The sequence below is a fragment of the Macaca fascicularis genome, chromosome 2, assembly GCF_037993035.2.
Source record: "Macaca fascicularis isolate 582-1 chromosome 2, T2T-MFA8v1.1".
Classification (NCBI taxonomy): Eukaryota; Metazoa; Chordata; class Mammalia; order Primates; family Cercopithecidae; genus Macaca; species Macaca fascicularis.
The window spans coordinates 184,149,494-184,171,376 of record NC_088376.1 but is presented as its reverse complement, the minus strand read 5'-3'; the positions used below and the strand labels follow the sequence as shown (position 1 = coordinate 184,171,376).

At 40.0% G+C, this 21,883-nt stretch overlaps 1 protein-coding gene across 6 annotated transcripts in view; it reads right to left on the bottom strand.

Annotated features, from left to right (window-relative positions):
• The window catches only part of DCBLD2 (discoidin, CUB and LCCL domain containing 2), a 92,716-nt gene extending 72,961 nt beyond the window's left edge, over nt 1-19,755 (bottom strand). For 5 of the 6 annotated variants that reach the window (XM_005548333.5, XM_005548334.5, XM_074033623.1 and 2 more), the window contains exon 1: nt 19,182-19,755. In XM_005548333.5, coding sequence (XP_005548390.1) covers nt 19,182-19,386 — 205 coding nt within the window. In that variant the 5' untranslated portion in view covers nt 19,387-19,755. Of the gene's footprint in view, nt 1-18,781 lie in introns of all 6 variants that reach the window. The other variant, XM_005548335.5, reaches the window with a different exon arrangement.
• Nucleotides 19,756-21,883: the final 2,128 nt, after the last annotated feature.

Sequence of the window (21,883 nt, the reverse complement as noted above, 5' to 3'; positions counted from 1 at the left end):
CATTCTAACTGGCATAAGATGGTATCTCATTATGGTTTTGATTTGCATTTCTCTAATGACCAGTGATGATGAGCATTTCTTTCACATGTCTGTTGGCTGCATAAATGTGAGAAGCTGAATGACTTCTAAAAAACACTATGTACTAAAGATTATGCAGATTACTGACTGGATAACAGACTACAAGGCACTCTTTCTTGAAATTATTAAAGCAATATATAACGAAGTTTAATTCTATATTTACTGAAATTTAACCTTTTAGTAGTCCCTCTCACACACCTTATTTTTTTCCCTACAGAATAAGGAGAAGTAAAATTAAGGATTAGAAAAAAATGACCTTTTATCTTGGCAGCAGCATTATTTGCTCCAGAAATTTATTCAGCAGCTAAACACAGAAACTTAGATAACGACGTTTGTAAAAATGAAATATTTGCATTCTTTATCATAAAGTTTGTGCTTTGTTTTCACTGAGTACCCAGAAGAAAAAATTAATGCTCATTTAGGAGTTTCAGCAGCTGCTCTGATTGTACTGTTCAGCATTCCGTAACAACGAGATTCAAATAAATCTCTTTCTAGTAGGAGGATGAATATATCCTTTTAAAATAATAGCATTTTGTCCTTCAAGAGAGTTATTTATAATCACCTTTAGGAATAGTAGAGCACTTACACAAGAACTATGTTAAAAGTGACACTGCTGAGTTCCCAACTCAATCCAGACACAGAGGGCTGTAACAGAACTTTCTACTATGTTGATTATTTTTAAGAACAATGCAGTGCTAATATTTGCTAGAAAAGACAAAAGCTTTTAAAAGCCTATGAATAAGAACTTCATATAGTATTTAGTAAGTCGTGGATGCTAAATAAATGTTTATTAATTGAATAAGGAAACTGTACATTAATCTATGAAAAAGTAATTTCAAACCAGTCTCAAAACTAACTTTAATGATGGAACAACTTTGTACCTAAATTCTTATGACAATATTTAAAAATCATATCCTTGGCTGATAAAGAAATTTTATTGTTGAATCCATATTAGTATTGCTCCTTAGTCTACTTTTAAAGGTCAGTACTAGAAACCTGGCTTTCGAAACAATTATCTCTCACACAAAGCTTAGTTTTTAATCAACATTAAATTTTAGCTATCTTCTATACTTGCTTTCATTTCACACACAAGAACGAGGCTTAGCAACTCAGTAATACAAAAATATATAAGTGCAGAATGTAACAAACATGTGGATTTTTGTGCAATATATCCACTGGTCTCTTGCAAATATAAAATGTAGGATGTTATGCAGTCCACAAAAAACAAAACAAAACAAAACAAAACCAAACCCCAACACAAATTTCCCCTGAAACTGGCATGAAAATACCTCGAATATCTCTGCTGGATATCAGCTAAATTAAAAACATAGGGATATAAAAAAAAAATCTACTGTGAAAATAAATGAATTGTAAGATAAATTACTCTTAAACAATCATTAACATTTTTCCTCAGAGGAAAACACTACCACCTAAGACAGAGTTTCTAACATTATAAAACTAGTCTGAAATGTCCTTACTACTGAAAAGACGAAAACACTCTTCCTGTAGGTGGTTCAATCTTCAAAAAATAACCACCGAATAAACGAAATAACTCCAAATATAAACGTATGGTTTTTAGTAAATAGAAACAAAGGCAGCTTTTTAGGTGATTGAAAGTGTAGATGAATTTCAGAAACGCAGGAATTTTCTATTAACAGCTGAATCTACGACTTTGTAGTGGCAGACTATCACACTTAAGGCATTCCCCGTAGGCTATTATTCAACTCCAGGTTGTCATTTAAAAATGATTTTTACAAAGAGTACAAGCAGAGTGTTAGGAGTAATTTTTAGATGTCTTATACTCATGTTTGATTCTCAATAAATACACAAAACATTTATTGCCCTTTCCAACATGAAGGATAATTTCTACAAAAGTTAACAAAAGAAATACTAACTGATGAAAAACAAGACTTTTGCATGCATGCTGATGAAGACAATAATTACAGAGTTGTCTTTTTTCATCACTTTGTGTAGGGGGAGGGCAGGAACAGTCCACACGTAACGTGCCAAGAATGTTCTAAACTATGTGATGGAGTTGCGAGCTCCCTCCTCTTGCAAGCAAGATGATATGCACCAGAAACTAAAGTTAACAACAGGTCTCCAATCTTCAGCAACGAACACATTTGAATGTTTTGTATCTCAAAAAATATTTGACAAGTTTAACCTGACTGGATAAACAGCTTAACTAAGCACCTACTGCTATGAAGCATATGTTCAGAATATTCCAGTCTGAAAGGGAAGGCTAGGCATACACATATGTTTTTTGTTTATTCCAAAAGAAATACCTTTTACATTGTGACCCTATACATTCTTGCATGCACGCACATGAGCCACTAAAGTATTTCATGACCCCCTAATGTGTCCCCAACTGCAATCTGAAAAACACTGTGCTAGGCATGCAAAGGTCTTAACATTGAATTTGCAAATCAAGGAAAGACTTCGTTCTCATTTTCACCCCTAAATTAGAAATGCGTTTCCAGTTTATTTTTACAGTTCTTAAAAGTAAAGCTTATTCCACCAAGATACTTAAAATACGACAAAATATTTAAAAGTAGAACTAAAATTGGGAAAACATTCTTGATCAACAATTCTGTAATACACTTAGAGCAGTGATTCTCAAAAGGTGGGTTGCAGGGCAGAGGGGAAGAGGACCCCCACAGGAGCAATTTTACCTCCTATTTGGCAGTGTCTTGAGACCATTTTGGTTGTCACAACTGGAGGGGGAGGCGTGTTATTGGCATCTAGTAGGTAGAGGCCAGAAAAGCTGCTAAAACATCTTATCATGCACAGGAGGGTCCCTCAGAACAAAGAATGATCACCCTGAATAGCGAAGAGTGCTGAGGTTAAGTGCTGACTTAGAGTCAAAGCTAGAAAATCTCAGAAAAAAGATCTGGTTTAGTTCTTGGCTGGGTTCCACTTGGCCCAAAGGGTAATGCTGTTCTCTTCACTAAGAGACTGGTTTCCCCCCAAAGATCAGCAGTTATACTAAAGAGTTTTATGTTCCGACTTTCCAATTTTTAAAAAAGTAAACGGAATGTTTTATTTTTCTTTACATTAAAGAAAATGATTATTTTTATTAGTCTATAGGCCTCAAATGATATTTTTTTCTGGGTCGGAGCTCTTAACATTAGGAGGAAAGGGAGCTAACAGTAATCATCCCTGACTGCTCTTAATTCTGAGTTGCTTTGTACGCTAGGAAGAACAATGATCTGTGACCAGGCTACACCACCTACTATTTCTCCTTCTCACAAGGCAGAATTGACAAAAAGAGTATAACTACTACTGGAAAAAACAATGTTCAAAGCACCAATCCATACATTCTCACCAACTCCAACTTCACTAACTTTCTCCTTCTCCAAACTCCATCAGCACTATCACTGACAGGTTCTTTCCCCTCCTCCTCCCCGACATCGTCTCCACCAGACTATAACTGATCAAAAAGGGTAGAAGCCTATTAACCTAATTTTTGAATTTTAATTTTATTCCAGCTAAGAAAAAACACTGGAATTTGATCTTACTGCTTCTTTGTTTGGCTGCACATTTATTTAGGGAATTACTCATAGAACATGTGTTCACTTCCTCTGAAGAGTGTAAGGTCAGATGTGTTAAGCCAGATACAAATTTTGGTATTATTCCAGGAAAAAAAAACTTTTTTTTTTTTTTAACTACTTATCCCTAGAAAAAATAGGAAGAAAATTCAATATATTTAAATGACAATGAATTATTGCAACAAAGAATGCATGCTTTTTAAGGCTACTCTAATTAAACTCCAAATCAAGTGTGTTTTTTGTTTAAGTATGTGCTTGTGATGCTGATTCCATATGACTTTCCAGCCCCCTCCAGATTTTAGCCATATCACTACTGATAAATTGTATTAATTACGTTCTTTTATATATATATATATAAAAAACTGAATTTTAATAATATGAACATTGTGATTTCCAAAATTATTTCCTTTAACAGCAAATACAAAAGCAAGATATGCTTGCACAAATATGCCAAAAATGGAGAGCAAAGGTTTAAACTTTTCCAGTGAGTTTTCAAGGTTTTTCTTTTGGTGAACTGGTGAGTCTGACTATACTAGCTCTAAATAAGTGTCACTTTGGTCACGTAATACATCTGTGAGATCTTAAAATGAGAAAGCATGGAGCTTTTACGGAACATAAAAGTGTTAAGAGCAAGTAGCAACTGTTAACTAATACATCTGATTTCATTCGGTTACAATAAAGTTTTTAATATATTATTTGGTACCGTGAATTTTTAGACCAGAAGTACCATATCAACCTTGTAATTGTGAGGTTTGTTAAGGTGCATCACTATAAATCTCAGATAATTCAAATACTACTCTAATTTCACTTAATTTTTTGTCCTCTTTAACCCTGGTAATTTTCTTGTTCTGAAGTTTTGTCTGAAACTAATACAGCGACTCCAGTTGTCTTTAGTGTTCACAAGATATATCTTTCTCCATCCCTACAGTTTTTAAATTGTGGTAAAACATATATAACATAAACTTAGTATTTTAAATACATTTCACTTTTTAAAGCAGTTTTAGGTTCATAATAAAACTGAATAGAAAGAACAGATATTTGTCATATATCCCTTGCCCCTACACTTGCATAGCCTCCTTCATTATTAACATTCCTGACTAAACTGATACATTTGTTACAATTGATGAACCTACACTGACAAATCGTTATCACCCTGAGTCCACAGTTCATGTTAGGGTTCACTCCCCATGTATATTCTACAGGTCTGGACAAATATGTGACATGTACCCACCACTATAGTATCATACAGAGTAGTTTCACTGCCCTAAAAATCCCATGTTCCACCTGCTCATCTCTACCTCCCTCAAAACCCTGGTAACCACTGATCTTTTCAGGGTCTCCCTAGTTTTGCCTTTTCCAGAGCATCTTACAGTTGGAATCATATAGTTTGTAGCCTTTTCGGATTGGCTGCTTTCACTTAGTAGAATGTATTTAAGTTTCCTCCATGGTTTTTCGTGGCTTGATAAATCATTTATTTAATTTTTAAAATACTGCATAAGATGCACATGCATTGAGAGTCCAAAGAGGGTCATTGTGACAATTTTTTTTTGAAAGACATGGCCCCCAGCTTTATTCTTTTTTAAGCTCAAACTCATCTCTGCATGTGTGATAATCTACAAAACTGAATAACATGAAGGAATGTGAGCTATATAGAAATCCTCTTCAACTCCACCATGCACACACTCTACCTAGAATGCAATGGTTAAACACACTGGAGTCATACAATAAATTTAAATGTCCTATCTACCACTCACTATGACCTTGAAAAGGTTACTTATTGCTGCTAAATCAAAGTTTTGCCAGGGGTAAAATGGGAATATTAACAATTTGAGCTACCAAGGTTAAGATTTAAACGACATACCATATGAAAACAACCGGTGTCAAGGTCCTAAGCCATAACAATGTGCTCAATAAATATCTGTGAGTACTATTATCATAAAAGACCAGAACAGCTTTTGCCCATTGTTTATTGACCCAGTACACTTGGCTACAATCTAGCTAAAGTTAAGAGAACAATGGCACATTATTTTAGGAAATTTAAATGTATAGCAGCTTTAAAGCTTCTAGTGTCTTGTAGAAAGTATAAATTTATGAGAAAGTATTGCTTACTAATCTCCCCAATGACCTCTACTACAGTTCAGTAACTCACCCTCAGGATCACAACCTGGACTTTATTTTTGCCATTATTGGAAACTACTCCCAACTCTGAAATCTTAAAAACTTTAACATCTCACTCTTCTGGTTATAGTCTCCTGACCTCTCAGCTCTCTTACACCCACTGCATACTTTGTGTGAACTGGATTTCTCTCTTTTCTCTCCATCTATCAAGCTGATTCTGTCCTCATTTCTTTCTCTACCTAGTCTGAGCCTCATGTCCAATATATTAACTACACTCTTTCTGGTACCTTTGCTTCCTAGCCACTGTATTCTTCTTGAGCATCTAACTGCCTGGCAAAAGCTCCACCCTAGGTTGAGCGCTATAGAAAGAGAAAAAACTCACAAAATCCAGGGGATGAATGTCATTAGATAGTAATGGGTTCCAGCCTCAGATGGGCACTAAAAGTCTCTCAGTTTTCTCTTATTTGGTGGTACTCAAAGTCAAGTCAATGTTAGAATCATTTACAGGCTAATTAAAGGTTCTCAGGCTCCTATTTCCACCTCCATGGATTCTAACAAGTACATCAGAAAGATGACCTGAAACTTGGAAACAGGGTTAAAAAAAAAAAAGTGTGCAGCACATCCTTTAAATGTCATAAAAAGAAAAAGCCACTCAAAGTTACAGGGCAAAATAATTACCACCTGCTACTTAATGCTGATTAAAGGCTGCAGTCTTGGTTACGTGTTAACTTACAGATTGCTGTTTGGTAAAGATGAATATAATTTCTGTATAGTTGAAAAAAAAATAACCTAAAAGTTTAAGGCCTTGTTGGCCATTAATCAGTTTTGACCATCTAATGCAGCAATCATATCCTAACATTGCCTATCAACACCTAGCTTCTCAAATACTCTATGGACAGTTTTAACATTTTACTGATTCCCTCACTAATGAATGAGTTGAACAAAATATTTGGTGTGTTCATCTTACATTTGCATGAAATGGATTTTGCCTTTCTTTTTGCAAATTATAACCTGTAACTGTAGCTCTTCGGTGGGGCCTTGGATCTGCAGTTTTACAAACTTTAAAACACTAAGGGTAACAACTAAAAATTCAAAAAACCTCCTTCCACGTGGTATCCCCTCATCACCCCACATCTACCATCGTTTTTCTCACTTTTTCCTTCTTGTACATAGATTTCTTTAGTTGCCTATGCTTGATGTCTTCTCTGCCTCCTTTTCTAATGTCAGTGCACTGCAATTCACGTTCAAGACTGTTGCGGGTTGAATTGTGTTCAAGTCCTAATTTTTGGTACCTGCAAATGTGACCTTATCTGGAAACTGGATTTTGCAAATGTAATGAAGTTAAAATGAGGTCATTCTGGATTTAGGGTAGGCCCTAATCCAACAACTGGTGTTTTCTAAGAGGGGGAAACTTTAGACACAGATGCAGGGAGAACCACATGTAACCACAGAGGCAGAGACTGGAGTGATGCATTACAAGCCACAGAACACTAAGGGTTGCAATTACCAAAAAGCTAGAAAGAGATAAGGAAGGATCCTACCCTAGAGTCTTAGGAAAGAGAATGGCCCTCTGCACCCCCTAATGTCAGAATTCTAGCCTCCCTAACTGTGAGACAGTAAGTTTAAGTCATCTAAGTTTGGGTACTTTGTTACAGCTGCCCTAGGAAACACACAGATCCACATATCCAGTGAAACTCTTCACTAAAGCAGTCAGTTTCTGAGCTGCCAAAAGCCGACGGAGAATTTTCTATCCTTATCTTTTGTTACCTTCTACAGCATCTGGGATTGCTGGCACTTCCTTCTCTCGCTTCCTTCTCCCTTCCTTCACATCTCCCCTCCCTCCTTCTTAAATCTCTCCTCCCATGTCTGAGTTCCTTTAACCCTCCAACTGCATCTGGGAGACACCTTAACTGTATATAACCCTGTTACTACAGGCTGTTGATGTTGCTGTTCTTCAGAGTTCTTTCCCCACTCTGTATTCTACGTGGGCAATCTCACCTACTCTTTGACTTCAGTTACCACCAAATGGAGAAAGCTCCAAAGTCTTCAATCTTATCTATATACATATTAAGCACTTTTGCTCAGAAGCATTTGAAACTCCACATGTCCTATGCATTCAATGAACGACCTCCACACGCCTGGCAGTGTGCTATTAGGTATTAGGAACAAGAGTAAAAATGTCAGGTAAGGCCCCTGTCCTTACAGAGTTTACAATATAGGGAGTAAGACACAGAGAGTCATTCCAGGGATGATGAGGTCTAAAGGGAAGTAATGAGTGCTTCAGTGTGTGCGTGTGTATGTGTGTGTGTGTGTATGTGTGTGCATGTGTGTCAGAGAGAGAGAGGGAGAGGGAGAAGGAAGGAGAGGGAGAGGGAGATGGAAGGAGACATGGAGAGGGAGAGAGAGAGAGAGAGAGACGGGGGCGGGGCGGGGGGGGAGAGAGAGAGACGGGGCGGGGCGGGTGGGGGGAGAGAGAGAGAGAGGAATAGCAGTTACCTAGGCAGAAATCCTGGTGAATGAGAGAAGTGGAAAGCAGGAAGAGGAAGAAGATTCCAGAAGGAAAAATCTCAACATTAAACTGACTCTTGGCTCTCTCAAATTTAACTAGTCATTATATTTTATACTTCTCTCTCCTTAGCAGTTCTAAATTTAGTCCCTCTGAACAAGTGCAGGCCCTTGCAAAGTTCTTTAACAGGTTTCCCACTTTCTATCTTTCCTCCCTCTAATCCACTGTCCACACACCAGTCAGAGTTTCTTAAACACTATCTGGGTCACGTAGGTCCCTTATTTCGAAATCCTTTAACTGTTTTCCATTGATGATACGACAAAGTTCAAACACTTCGGCCAGGATACAAAGTCTATCATAATCTGGCCCGATTCCCTTTCTGGTCTCATCTGTTCATTTTTCCCACAACCTCTTTGTTCCACAGTCCTGAACTACAGGTGATTCCCCACATGCTGCATGCTCTCACCTCTGTGCCACCGCACTTGACGTTGCACTCTGCCAAGAATAATGTCCCTCGTCCTTTCACCCACCTAGCAAATACCTACTCAATGTTATTTTCTTTGTGAAACCTTTCTAAAGCTCCTGGTGTTTCTCCCTATTTCCATAATAATAATATCTTTCTGTACTTAATATGCTTAATTATGCAAATTTATGTCAGTTTACCATACCAAGCTGTAAAATTTGGTTAGAAAGGCAATGCATTCTATTCACCTTTATAAGCATATACACAGAAATAAAACATACAACGCTCCTAGCATATGCTGTTGAATGAGAAATAACCCTAAACTAATGTTATGGTAGACAACTAACACATTAGAAAGTACATAGGCTTTGGAGTCCAACAGACTGAGAGTCAAAATTCTAGACATGCCAGTTTTCAAGATCCTGGACACTTAACCTCCATAAGCTTACATACCCTAACCAGTACACTGGTGAGGACGCGACTACCTCACAGATGAGGATACCACCACCCATCTCCCAAGATAAACGTAAAGGTTCAATAAGAACTTCTTCAAAATACAGTGGACTTTCTATAAATGTAACACTTTCTCCTAGAAGAGGATGCCTCTGTTTATCTAGTACCCCGCCTTATCCTTCTCTGGGACGTGCTCCGCAGTTTCCCAACAGTTTTAATATGACCTCATTCCCCCTGGTTATTTGACTGATCCAAGGGTGGGTACTGAATCACACTGGGCCAACGTGAGGCCAACTCACCCTTTCCTCCAATTACTCGACCTTGTACAATAGTGAAAATACAGAATCTCTCCGTGTTAAAACTGCAAGCCTTCGGGATTGCCAGCAGCCATGATTCCTCCCACAAAGAGAAAGCCAGACTGAAGCAAGAGAGAAGAATTAAGCTGAGTCCTCGGTTCCTGAAGTCTAGCTGCATTCCTGCTTCCCCTTGGCTTAGGCAGGTTCAGCTTTAACAAAACTCTGTAAGTTACTTCACAATCCTCCCAATACTTTCTCCTTCTACCTTAATCAGATACAGATTTCTGTTCTCTATAACCTCAAAAGTCCTAACTAAAACACTCTTCCTTCATGCAAGCAACAGAATATCCACCTCACATCCAGACCTATAAAGTTGGCTTTTAGGATGCCAAGAGTAGGCAGAAACAAAGGCATGTCAGGAGAGAAGAGATAAAATTATCTGAGATGGTGGGGATCAAAAAACATTGAAACGCATCAATAGGCAGCAGGCTGAAAAGGCAGAGGAAAGGTCATAAAGGACAGTACAAAACTCATATTAAGGTTTGGGTGGGCTGGAGCCCCTGAATGGACAAATCATTGTGAACAGTCATGCCTTTCTGTCACATTCCTCTACTGCATGCTCTGACTCCTCTCACTGAGCTAGGGGTGGAACAATAATTGGGGATAAGGGGAAGAGGGATGGAAAAGTGAGTCTTAGTGGAAAGGAAACATTTAAAAATGGAAATTTTAACTGCAGAGTAAACTGAAGCAAAATTTTCTTTCACATATTGATTCATTCATTGAACAAAAATTTACTTGCAGGCCGGGCGCGGTGGCTCAAGCCTGTAATCCCAGCACTTTGGGAGGCCGAGATGGGCGGATCACGAGGTCAGGAGATCGAGACCATCCTGGCTAACACGGTGAAACCCCGTCTCTACTAAAAATACAAAAACTTAGCCGGGCGAGGTGGCAGGTGCCTGTAGTCCCAGCTACTCGGGAGGCTGAGGCAGGAGAATGGCGTAAACCCGGGAGGCGGAGCTTGCAGTGAGCTGAGATCTGGCCACTGCACTCCAGCCTGGGTGACAGAGCGAGACTCCGTCTCAAAAAAAAAAAAAAAAAAAAAAAAAAAAAAAAAAAAATTTACTTGCTACCCAGATTCAATCCCAGCCCTCGTTACAGTCTAAAAAGAAAGATGAGTTACATATTTTAAAACATTTAGAGTGGTAACTGGATGTCAAATTCAACAAGGCTATTATTTAAATCCAGGTATGTCCAAGTCCGAAGCCTCCAGATTTTCAAAGACCACTGTAGTAAGAAAAAAAAAAACAACTAAAACTAATAATAAAGATAGACAAAGCTGCTTGGTTTTCAAACTAAAACAAAAACCAAAACAAACAAACAAAAATCTGACAGTTTAAATGACAGTTTCAGTAAAGCAGAAACAAAACCTTTGCTTTTTTATTAAAAAATAAATTTTTTTATTTTTTAATTTTTAATAAAAAATTTACTTTTTTATTAAAAAAATAAATTAATAATATAACAAATATCTGCTGTATGCCAGTCACTAAGAAAATATACAGCACAGATGTAGTCTACCATTCAGAAAGTTTGTCCCTGAAAAAAGCAGAGATATAAGGTACCATAAACAATTGAAAAAAGAGATATGTAAAAGCCAGTGGCATTTTGAGCATGTTTCCAGATATAAAGTGAAAGTGCCATAAAAGTGTAAAGCATACCAAAACAAAACTCACATTCCGCAACGAAGCAGTGCTCTGATAAAGAGGAAGAGGACAAGGTTTCAGGCCGGAGGGAGTCATACTGTGCAAGGGTTAGAAGCAGGGCAGGAGTTCGGCCGTACAAATCAGCTGTACGAAGTCAGGAACTCTGTAATCCCCACTTTCGACTTGATTAGCCAGTCCTAATTTGTGGCAGATCTAATCATGATGACCACATGACTTACTCTTGTAACTATGAGCTATCCAGAACCAGAGAAAGCAGACAGTGGGGATTATCACATGGGCCCAAGTTTGGGAACTGTCCAAGACCAGAGAAAGAGCATTGCTGAGATGATGGATCTGGGGTGCCTGAGCTGGGAAGAGATAACCAAACCTGGTGACAGACAAGTGAACCAGGTGAAAGAGGAAGCACCTGAGGCTAATGTCAGGCCTAACATCGCAGCTATAAACTCCTCAGTCTGCCCCTCCATGGCAAGTCCTCCACAATACGGTCCCCACCAATCTTTCCAGCTTCCATTTCTCATTACTTTTCTATTACACCAGATTAGTGAAGCTACCTGAATGCTCCCCAGGAATATCCACTGGCAAGAAAAAGGGGACAGGCCAACCACTAGAACAAAAACTAGGGGAACTTTTATAATATTGGAGATGCCTATTGAAGTCAGAAGCTGAAAAAGCGTGCAAAGGAGAAAGTTTGCCCAAATTGCTGGCACTGATTTAAGCTGTCACCGTTCTAAAGGATGACCCATCCGAGGGAAGCAGAGCTTTCTAAGAAGTTGCCATGTCTATTTTCAGAATTTCAGCTTGAAGGACTCCTCTCATAGTCAAGGGTGTGCAGCAAAGGGGTCTTCCTCCTGGGAAGAGGTGGGGCTGGGAAAGGCTGGGAAGACTGTTAGGCTTCCCAGGTAGCAAACAAGTAGTAAGGGTCAAGACATGGCTCTGTTCCTAGCTCTTGAACTGACCACTAATTATGGGGATTAGGCAAAAGACAACAGCATGAAGTGCATGCCGGTGCCCAGGGAGGAACCAAATAATGTGCTCAGGGTAGCAGATTAACTCTAGAAATGGGGTTAATTCACATAATTTAAATGACAGACACGATGATAAGTATTAGAAATAAGAAAATGAATAAAATTCTCTCCACTGGCAGGAATAAATACTTAAGAGTACAGTGTGGAATGTATTATCTGGAGATGAGTGTGTGGGGACTGTTAGAGAACTCTTCATAAAGGGAGAATACCCAAGAAGGGTTTTGAAGGCTGATCAAGAGTTTACCGAGAAGATAAGGAAAATAAGGACATTTCAAGTAGAAGAAACTGCACATATAAAGAGGCTGGTATAGGGAACAAGGCAAAACGACATGAAACTATATCTTAGAAGACCAAAATTAGCTCAGTCTCATATTTGAACTATACAGTGTGATAAGTGCTGGCATTAGATTGAGTCAGAGAGAAAGGGAGGGACCGGACTGTGAAAAAAATTACATACAAAATATGCAAAGGAGTTTGGATGGTATCTTACAGATTATAAAGGGGCTGCTGGCAACACTATGGAAGTCATTAACACAGCTCCAAGAGGAAAATGTCCCAGCATGTGGTACCATGACTGGCCCACAGGAATTAACCAACAAGTGTTTTTCCAATAACTGGGCAGACACAGGGCATGGGTTCAAGAAGCAAACAGTGGAGCAGGACCAGAATGAGTTTTGCTACTCATTCTAAAAAGGTGGACTTTCACACTCCCACTTCACTGACTCCCCAATTTTTTTTTTTTTTTTTTTTTTTTTTTGAGACGGAGTCTCGCGCTGTGTCACCCAGGCTGGAGTGCAGTGGCGCGATCTCGGCTCACTGCAAGCTCCGCCTCCCAGGTTCATGCCATTCTCCTGCCCCAGCCTCCGAGTAGCTGGGACTACAGGCGCCCGCCACCACGCCCGGCTAGTTTTTTGTATTTTTAGTAGAGACGGGGTTTCACCATGTTAGCCAGGATGGTCTCGATCTCCTGACCTCGTGATCCACCCGCCTCGGCCTCCCAAAGTGCTGGGATTACAGGCTTGAGCCACCGCGCCCGGCCCCCATGTTCTAATTTTATGATCTTACTCTTCAAATATCTGCAGTTCCTTGTGGGCAAGAAACCTGCCAACCCTTCAAAGCTTACCAATCTAAAACCACTTTATCAGTGAGGCGTCTCCTACTTCTCCAGGAATGCTGAGCTCTTTCTGCCTTATATAACCTTCTTATAACCTTCCTTGATTATTATTATAGTAGGCATCTCCTGCTTCTCCAGGAGTGGTGAGGTCTCTCTGTCTTACATAATCTTCTGATAGAATTCCTTGGTTATTATTATATATATTCCAACCTGAAGTTAATTACTTTCTCAAATAGACTGTAGGTTCTCTGAAGACAGTAACAATGTTTTACTCTTCTCTGAATGTCTCAGGACTGTACTGAGGTACGTGCACACTCTCTTGAGAGTTCACAGTTGGTACCCCTTCATACTGATAGTTCTGAATGAGAGTGCCAATATCTTAATAAAGAGTGCTAATATCTTCTCTTTGATCCCAGGCAATTCAGTTTTGAAGGCAAGGTTGCAAGCATCCTACTCAACAAAAGCCTTGCAGGGAATTCTGGGCCACTCTCCTTAAAAAGCAGTTGAGGGAACTTGCATCTTGGGATTCTCCCATAATGCAAGTAGCGAATCAAAGTTTTTCTTTCAACTACACACCCGTCAGGGTGCAGGTTGAGCTGGTAAGCGATGTTTTAGTAGCCCTTGGAAATCATCCAGTATCTCATCAGCTTCAGTGGGTATTGCACTGGCACTCATTGGATACTAGTTTATCTGAATATCTGTATTTTCTGTCCTCATAGGTTATACTAATTTAACTCAAATAATGAACTGAAAAATTAGCATGATATTTGTTTCTAAACAACATTTTGAACTGAAATACTTTCTCAGAGATTTTTCTCCAGAATGAAGAATTCAATTAAATACAATAACAGCTCTGAACAATACAGTAATTACTTCATAAATACTGAATGTCTTATAAGATTTTGCATTTTGAAATTTTTGTCTTACTGTATTCCGTAGGTATGCTTACATGTGCTAAATTAGCCTATAAATTAATTTTACATAAACACACTATTAAAATTACAACTACATAAGATTATGCAGGTATGTGAATAAATAATAGAAAGGAAAATGAAAGGCCGGGCGCGGTGGCTCAAGCCTGTAATCCCAGCACTATGGGAGGCCGAGACGGGCGGATCACGAGGTCAGGAGATCGAGACCATCCTGGCTAACACGGTGAAACCCCGTCTCTATTAAGAAATACAAAAAACTAGCCGGGCGAGGTGGCGGGCGCCTGTAGTCCCAGCTACTCGGGAGGCTGAGGCCGGAGAATGGCGTGAACCCGGGAGGCGGAGCTTGCAGTGAGCTGAGATCCGGCCACTGCACTCCAGCCTGGGCGACAGAGCGAGACTCCGTCTCAAAAAAAAAAAAAAAAAAAAAAAAAAAAAAAAAAAAAAAAGAAAGGAAAATGAAAAATTACAAGTTGATGGATTAGAAGATGGAACTGTGGATAATCATCTACGTTTTTAGTTGTGAATGATAATCGTTATCTATACAATATTTTAAAATAAACACAAAGTGCTACGGCCATAAGGTTGTTATAAAGAAAACTGAATCCAGGAGCCATTATCAGAAAAATTGCCAAATTGTCTCAATTCATATTTCCACAATCATACTTAGCAAATATCACTATCTTTATGAAGCTTTTCCCAATCCTTCTACTGTTAGGTCATCATTCCATATCCTTCCAACTAATCAAGAACTGGAAGCAGAAACTGTCTACTTGTATGAATTCAATTAATGTCCAACATTACTACCTAAGTTTCACCTCCCAGTGTCACTTTGAGAAGTGTAGTCCTAAATTTAAATTCTACTCCTATGTAAATCTAGCCCTTTCTCACATACATGATCTGATTAAATTTTGGAAATTAATTCATTTGTCATTTTAATTCTAGTACTGGTATTTTACTTATGCCAATTCCACCATTTTAAGATATTTTTTCATGTTCGTCTTTAAAATGAAGCTCAGATGTTCAAATGGAATTATCAACTATCCCCAGGGAAAATAATGTGTTCTTTTTGTTTCTGACACTGAGAAATCTACCTATAATTTACCTGCAATCTTACAATCACTTTTTCATTTACAAGTTTCAAAAACGTGGTGTTTAAATCTGATCATTCACATGTGTGGAATGTGTGCTGTTTCTAACTTTCATTTTGTAAAACTAATTATAAATATAGCAGAAAAGGATGCTTTGATTTATTTGCTTCTGAACAAAACTGCATAAGAGCCCTGATGTTTATCAAAGAAAAGGCAACGGAAATTTCTAAATTAACCTAATGTCAATGTGAAAAATAATTACTAATGTTTATTTGCAGAGAGAAGTAAGTTTTTATTTTCTGACAACTCACAAATATTGTTCAAAAATATTTCCCTGCATCACAAGCAAATAAGGGCATTCCTTGACAGAATATAAACTTTTTCACATATTGGTTCCAAATATGATCAAATAACTCAAACATCCTTTTTAAGAATGAACCTGATTTGTTTCACAGATTAAATTAGAAAAGAAAAACTAGTATCTTCACAACATGTTATATATTAATAGGCCTAAACAAATCAGGCTTAATGGATCTTAAAAATTAATTCTCTGATATTTTACCAAGTTCAAATTACATTCTAACCGAGACAGTAGGCAAGCCTTCCAGGACACAAATAAGCTGAGCCCCTGAGATGAAGTAACCCAAATTCCTACAGTCATAATGGAAACCGGAGACATAAAATCATAGTAGATCATCAACTTCCTATAAATTTAATACAGTAGTAAATATGCTACCAGCATAAGTTTCACCCATTTAAATTTTTTAGAGATGTACATTTTACAAAAAAAAAGTTTTCAATAAAAAAGATTTCGAAGACCAACTTCTTGATATCTAACTTAGAACTCTACACAAATACGAGCCGTATCTGAAACATCAACATAATAAATAGAGGTAAACAAACACAATATATTTATAAATCTATGACTGAAACAGGACTGGTTAAAATACATCTGCTGTGAAAAGTCGGCAAGTTTTCAAACTAGTGATACATTTTATTCGGAGCCAAATAAAAAGAAAGGTCATTGTGAAAAGAAAATCTATTGAGGAATAGCTATGTATGACATTAATTGGAATGAAGGTGATATATTCTGCTATTCAAAATGATGTCAGAAAGAAAAAAGACATTGAAGCACATTTCTACCTCAACATACATACTAGATGTATTTCTACCTTCTGTTGTTAAATGAAGAAAAAAAATCTATCAAAGAAACCTTTTTTGCAGTTTAGTTTTTATTCTGACTATATGCAAATTACAGAAAATGTAGAAAAATATAAAGAAATGTCCCCCAATTTTACCACCAAAAGACAACAACTGTCAACAGTTTATTTCCTTCCAGTCTTAAGACTTCTTATGAGGAGTAAAAACTCTATCTTGTAGCTGAACATTACTACTTGTACAAATCCCCATTATGAAAAATTCTAAAGGTGTTTTAAACAGACATCTTTTCAGGTTATGTGAGGGAGTATCCGTAGACCCAAAAGAACATCTGTTAGACAGGGAAGACTGGCTTAAAAGGAATTCCACCACAGGCTGCTTTAGGGTCCTTTGGGTAAAAAATTTAATTTTTAAAAATGAGGAAATTCAAATCTCAAATAATTCCTGAATTTTCAGATGACGTATACCTAATTAACGCTTAATTTATCAATTTAGTAAGATCAAGATTAATGATAATCATTTATAGCTATTTTAAGCTTTTCTCTTTGCAAAATTCCTGCATACTATCATTTCATTTATATCAAGCTATGAGATAGGTACGCATTCTCATCTTAATGATGCAGAAAACTGAGGTACAAAGAGATTAAATATTAAATGATCTAACAAAATTTACCCAAGCAATTTAGGAGAACAGAACTAAAAAGGAAATAAAGTCTTATAATTATCAGAATCATTTCTATTTATGTTGATGTTTATATAAGATGACATTGTTAAATTGTTAAAGAGAAATGTATTTGTTAAAATGTTCTGGTAAAATAAACTAAACCTTAAAAAATGAATTAATGTTGCATGTCTGATTTTTTTTTTTTTTTTGAGACGGAGTCTCGCTCTGTCACCAAGCTGGAGTGCAGTGGCATCATCTCGGCTCACTGCAACCTCTGCCTCCCGGGTTCAAGCGATTCCCCTGCCTCAGCCTCCTGAGTAGCTGGGACTACAGGCGTGCACCACCACGCCCAGCTAATTTTTTGTATTTTAGTAGAGACGGGGTAGGATGGTCTCGATCTCCTGACCTCGTGATCCGCCCGCCTCAGCCTCCCAAAGTGCTGGGATTAGGCCGGTAGAGTGGCCTTTTCTAAAAACAAGGCAATCCCTCATTTGGAAGGGAGATATGTAACTGATTCTATACTGTCCCAAGATTTTTTTAATAACATGATACAAACACTATCAGATCCAGAAACAAGCAAAACAGAGTACTCTGCCTATGGAGTAATGTGTCTTCCTGCATCAAAGTACCTTATATTCTTTGTGTCTCAATTTCCTTACGTTTGAACTGGGATAACAGTAACTATCTCAGCTGGCTGTAGTGAAGATTCAAGGAGTTAATAAACACAAACTACTTAGTCTAGTCGTGCCCGCCACAAAGTAAGCCCTAAGTGTCAGCCATATATAAGCCTGTTTTCCCCGCTACCAGGAGGGAAATACATCGCTACAATGGAGAGAAGGATTTCATACTTCAATATATTAAATGCTGATGATGTTCAATTTAGAAGACGATCTAACTAAAACCTAAATGCTAAACATTTAGTTTTGAGTTACTCTCTACAGAAATGTGTCTCGATCTAAGGGGTCGGTACGCCAAATACATTTTTTCCTTATAGTTAGAGAGATTATATTTCCACATGCCCGTCAAGGTTCGGCATCTTCTCAATGACAGGCCATGATTCCATACTTTACTCAAAACCATGAAAGCAACATAAAGCTGGGCTTAAAGGTAGAGAACAATTTTCTTTTTAAAAAACTCTCTTCCTAGCAATAAGTAACAATCCAATCCTTATCCTTCCCACTGCAATAAAATGGAAAATGCAATGGAAAAATCTGTTCAAAAACTGATGCCAAACTGATTCAAAAAACTGTGCTACACTACCGGAAAATAGTACTCAAGGGGAAACGAAATCATCCCGCATTCTCTTTCCATTATGATAATTATTTAATAAACAGTTTCGCTTGTTTCTGGAACAGGTTTTTCAAGGATTGTAGGTGGGAAAAAAAAAGTTTTGTCACTTTCTGGGAAGGCTTACCTTTTTAATGCGGAAAGCTTCACTTGGGCAAATTAGCATAGCGTTGGGTCAGACCCAGTGTTTGACCAAGGCAGTCTAGACCACCAGCCTCAATAACGGATTGTAAAGAACATGTTCTGAATCCAAGACTCAGAGATAAGCAGAAACTATTCCATTTGCTTCAGAACCCGAGCTCTTTCACAAAGATAATTACCACCACTTACCTTTAATAGGTTTAAGATGCTGTTTAATTAACCTGCCTTCCTACAGTGTCCATCCATCCGTGCAGCTTAACTTTAGGGGTCATTATCTTCAAAGGTTCTTTTTCCTCCCCAAAATTTTCCACAGAAGGATCTAATATCAACGAGGCTTTCATAGCAGGGTCTCACGTCCCCCTTTCAGAGAAATAAATGGCCTTGCCAAAAAGTAAAGCCGCGCCAACTTGGGGGACAGAGGGACAAGAGCCTGCCTTTGCAACTCAACCCTGTGAGTACCCAGCCAGGTCTGGCCACGCACTAAAGCGCACCGCGCCTCCCTGCGACGTCTGCAGATTCGTTCAGGGGCCAAGAGACCCGGCGCCCCGACGGAGGCTGCCCCGCCGCTCACTCCCCTGGGACCACTCACCTTGCTGGGCTCCAGCGTCGTCGAGCAGCAGGAGCAGGACAAGTAAGAGCAGGAGGAACAGAGGCATGGAGGAGGAGGAGGAGTTGGAGCAGGGAGGGAGGGAGCGGGAGAGGGGGAGCGCGGCCCAGGCGGGGGCGGCGGCCGCGGCCCGGACTTGGGGACACTGCGGGCAGCGCCTGGCTCTCACCACCGCCCGGCTCGCCATCGCGGCAGCCGGCAGTCCGCCTGCATAGTGCGGGCGCCCCGGGAGCCCCGCGCGCCTCGGGCCGCGGCACCCGACCAGGAGACGGCGGCAGCGGCGGGAGAACGAGAGGCAGCCCTCGCCTCACCCCGCGCCGGGACCCTTCCGCCCCTCACCCCGCTTTCACCTCCTCCTCCTTCGTCCCTTCCCTCCGCTCCCCGCGCCGAGACCCCAGGCCGGAGCGCAGGGGAGGGGAGGGAAGGAAGCGGAGTGCTCGAGCGGCGGAGGGCGGCCGCGGCGGAGCTGGGGGACGCGCCTCCCGCGCAGCGCTCCTCACCAGGATCCCCGCTCGCCGCGCTCGCCCGCGGCTCTGGCTAGCTGGCAGGCAGGCCCGCCACCCGCTCCCTCGCGCTCCCTCTCACTCGCGCCGGCCACGCCCCCTCGGCCCCACGGCCAATCCTCGGCCAGCTCTGGTCCGTCGCCTTCCGCGAAACCCAATCAGCATGCTCGCTCCTCGGTCGACCCGCTAGTTCTCCGGCCCACCCCTCGAGCTCCACCGCCCCTTATCTCCCTCTTCCAATCCCCTTCGGCCTTTGGAGGCGTCCCACCCGCCTCCTCCAATCCGGGTCCCGCCCTCAAGCTTCGGATCCCCGCGGCCCCCGCCCGGCCCGGGCGCCAGTTATTGTTGGGATCGCAGCCCAAACTGATCCCGCAGAGGCGGCAGCTAGCTAGTCAGTGACTTCCGGGACGTCCCCCATCCCGCGCTCTCTGCTCCTCAGGCCCAGCTTGCTCCTTGCTCTTCGCTCCTCCGCCGCACATCAGACCACTGGAAGGGTGTGGGAAACCTGGATCCTGGATTGTTTTAGCTGGGAACTGAGTCTAAGGGGACTTTATTTTATTTTATTTATTTTTTTTTAATGGCAGAGCGTGGTTTGTTTTGTTAAAATTGCCGCCAGTTGTTGCAACAGCTCCGAGTTACAATAATAGATGCAGTATTCAGTTTTTAATATATGTGTTCCCTGTTTTCTCTGCCCTTTTTATGGCGGGGGGTGAGGAACAAAAAAGTGTAAAACAGGATCCGTGCCTCAAAGGCAATTTAAACCTAACATCCTAACCTTCATTCAAACATTCTACAAGGAGTTGTTGAGCACCTGGTATCTATTTGCACACGTTGCTACAGAAATCTTGAGATGTGGAACAGAGATGGAAATATAGCATGCAAGTCAGAATGAAGTAAGTGCTAATTAGAGTCACAAGCAGTTTGATGAAGACTGTAAGCCTGTGGAACGACAAAAAGAGGAATGCAGAGGTCTACGCAGTTATTTATTTTAGAGAGAAGAGAGTGGCCATCTAGGATGTTTTTAACAGCAGCCCCTAAAAGGACAGTGGTGTCATTAACAAATACAAAAAACTGCTAAGGTAGAACAAGTTGTGTGGGAAACTAAGTTAATTTTGGACGTATTGAATTTGAGATGCCAACTTAGTAAGTGAAGCTACGTAACAGGCAGATGGATATTTTAGTCGAAAGCTCAGATTGCTTTGAAATTATGGCTCTGGGAATCATACGTAGTCATACATGTATATATATACATATGTATACATAGTCATACATAGATGTGATATTCAAAAACATGAAAGGGACTGATATCCTCAAATGAAAATCTAAGTTGGAAAGGACTTTGGAGGTCGTATTTTTCAACTCCCCTGGATATTTCTCATACAATAACCTCTTTAACCAAATTTATTCAATTAGCACTTATTAAATGCCTAAGAAACCCTATTATGCTCTAAGCCATTGTGGGCATTGGGCATAAAAAGTTTACTGAGAAGAGCTTACGTTCTGGAGGAGGAGGTGACATGTCAACAAACCTATTGTTATTAGTGCCGTGTTAGAGGTGTGCACTGGTGCCGCAATAACACAGTGAAAGAAGTTCAAAAAACCCCGACACAGTTTGAAACTCCAGTGTCTTGAATAAGAAACTAAAGTGAAAAAGGTGATCTCAGGCCAGAGGCAAAATAGGCTGGGTCACAGGCTCAATAGGGAATGGTGTTGATGGAGCAGGATTGACTACTGCTGCCTTAATGGGAGGAACTGGAGACTAGTCTGGAAAAGTTAGGAGCCGCAAGATCTAAAGCAAGCTAAGAGTGAAGATTTTATTTTGTATCACTGAAAAGTAACTAAAGGGTTCTAAGAATGAATTGTCAGGTTTTTTTTTTTTTTTTTTTTTTTTTTTTTTGGTTTGTTTGTTTTTAGACGGAGTTTTGCTCTTGTTGCCCAGGCTGGAGTGCAATGGCCCAGTCTCGGCTCACTGCAACCTCCGCCTCCTGGGTTCAAGCAATTCTCCTGCCTCATCCTCCCTAGTAGCTGGGATTAAAGGCATGTGCCACTGTGCCCAGCTAATTTTGTATTTTTACTAGAGCTGGGGTATCTCCATGTTGGTCAGGCTGGTCTCGAACTCCCGACCTCAGGTGATCCACCCGCCTCGGCCTCCCAAAATGCTGGGATTACAGGCATGAACCA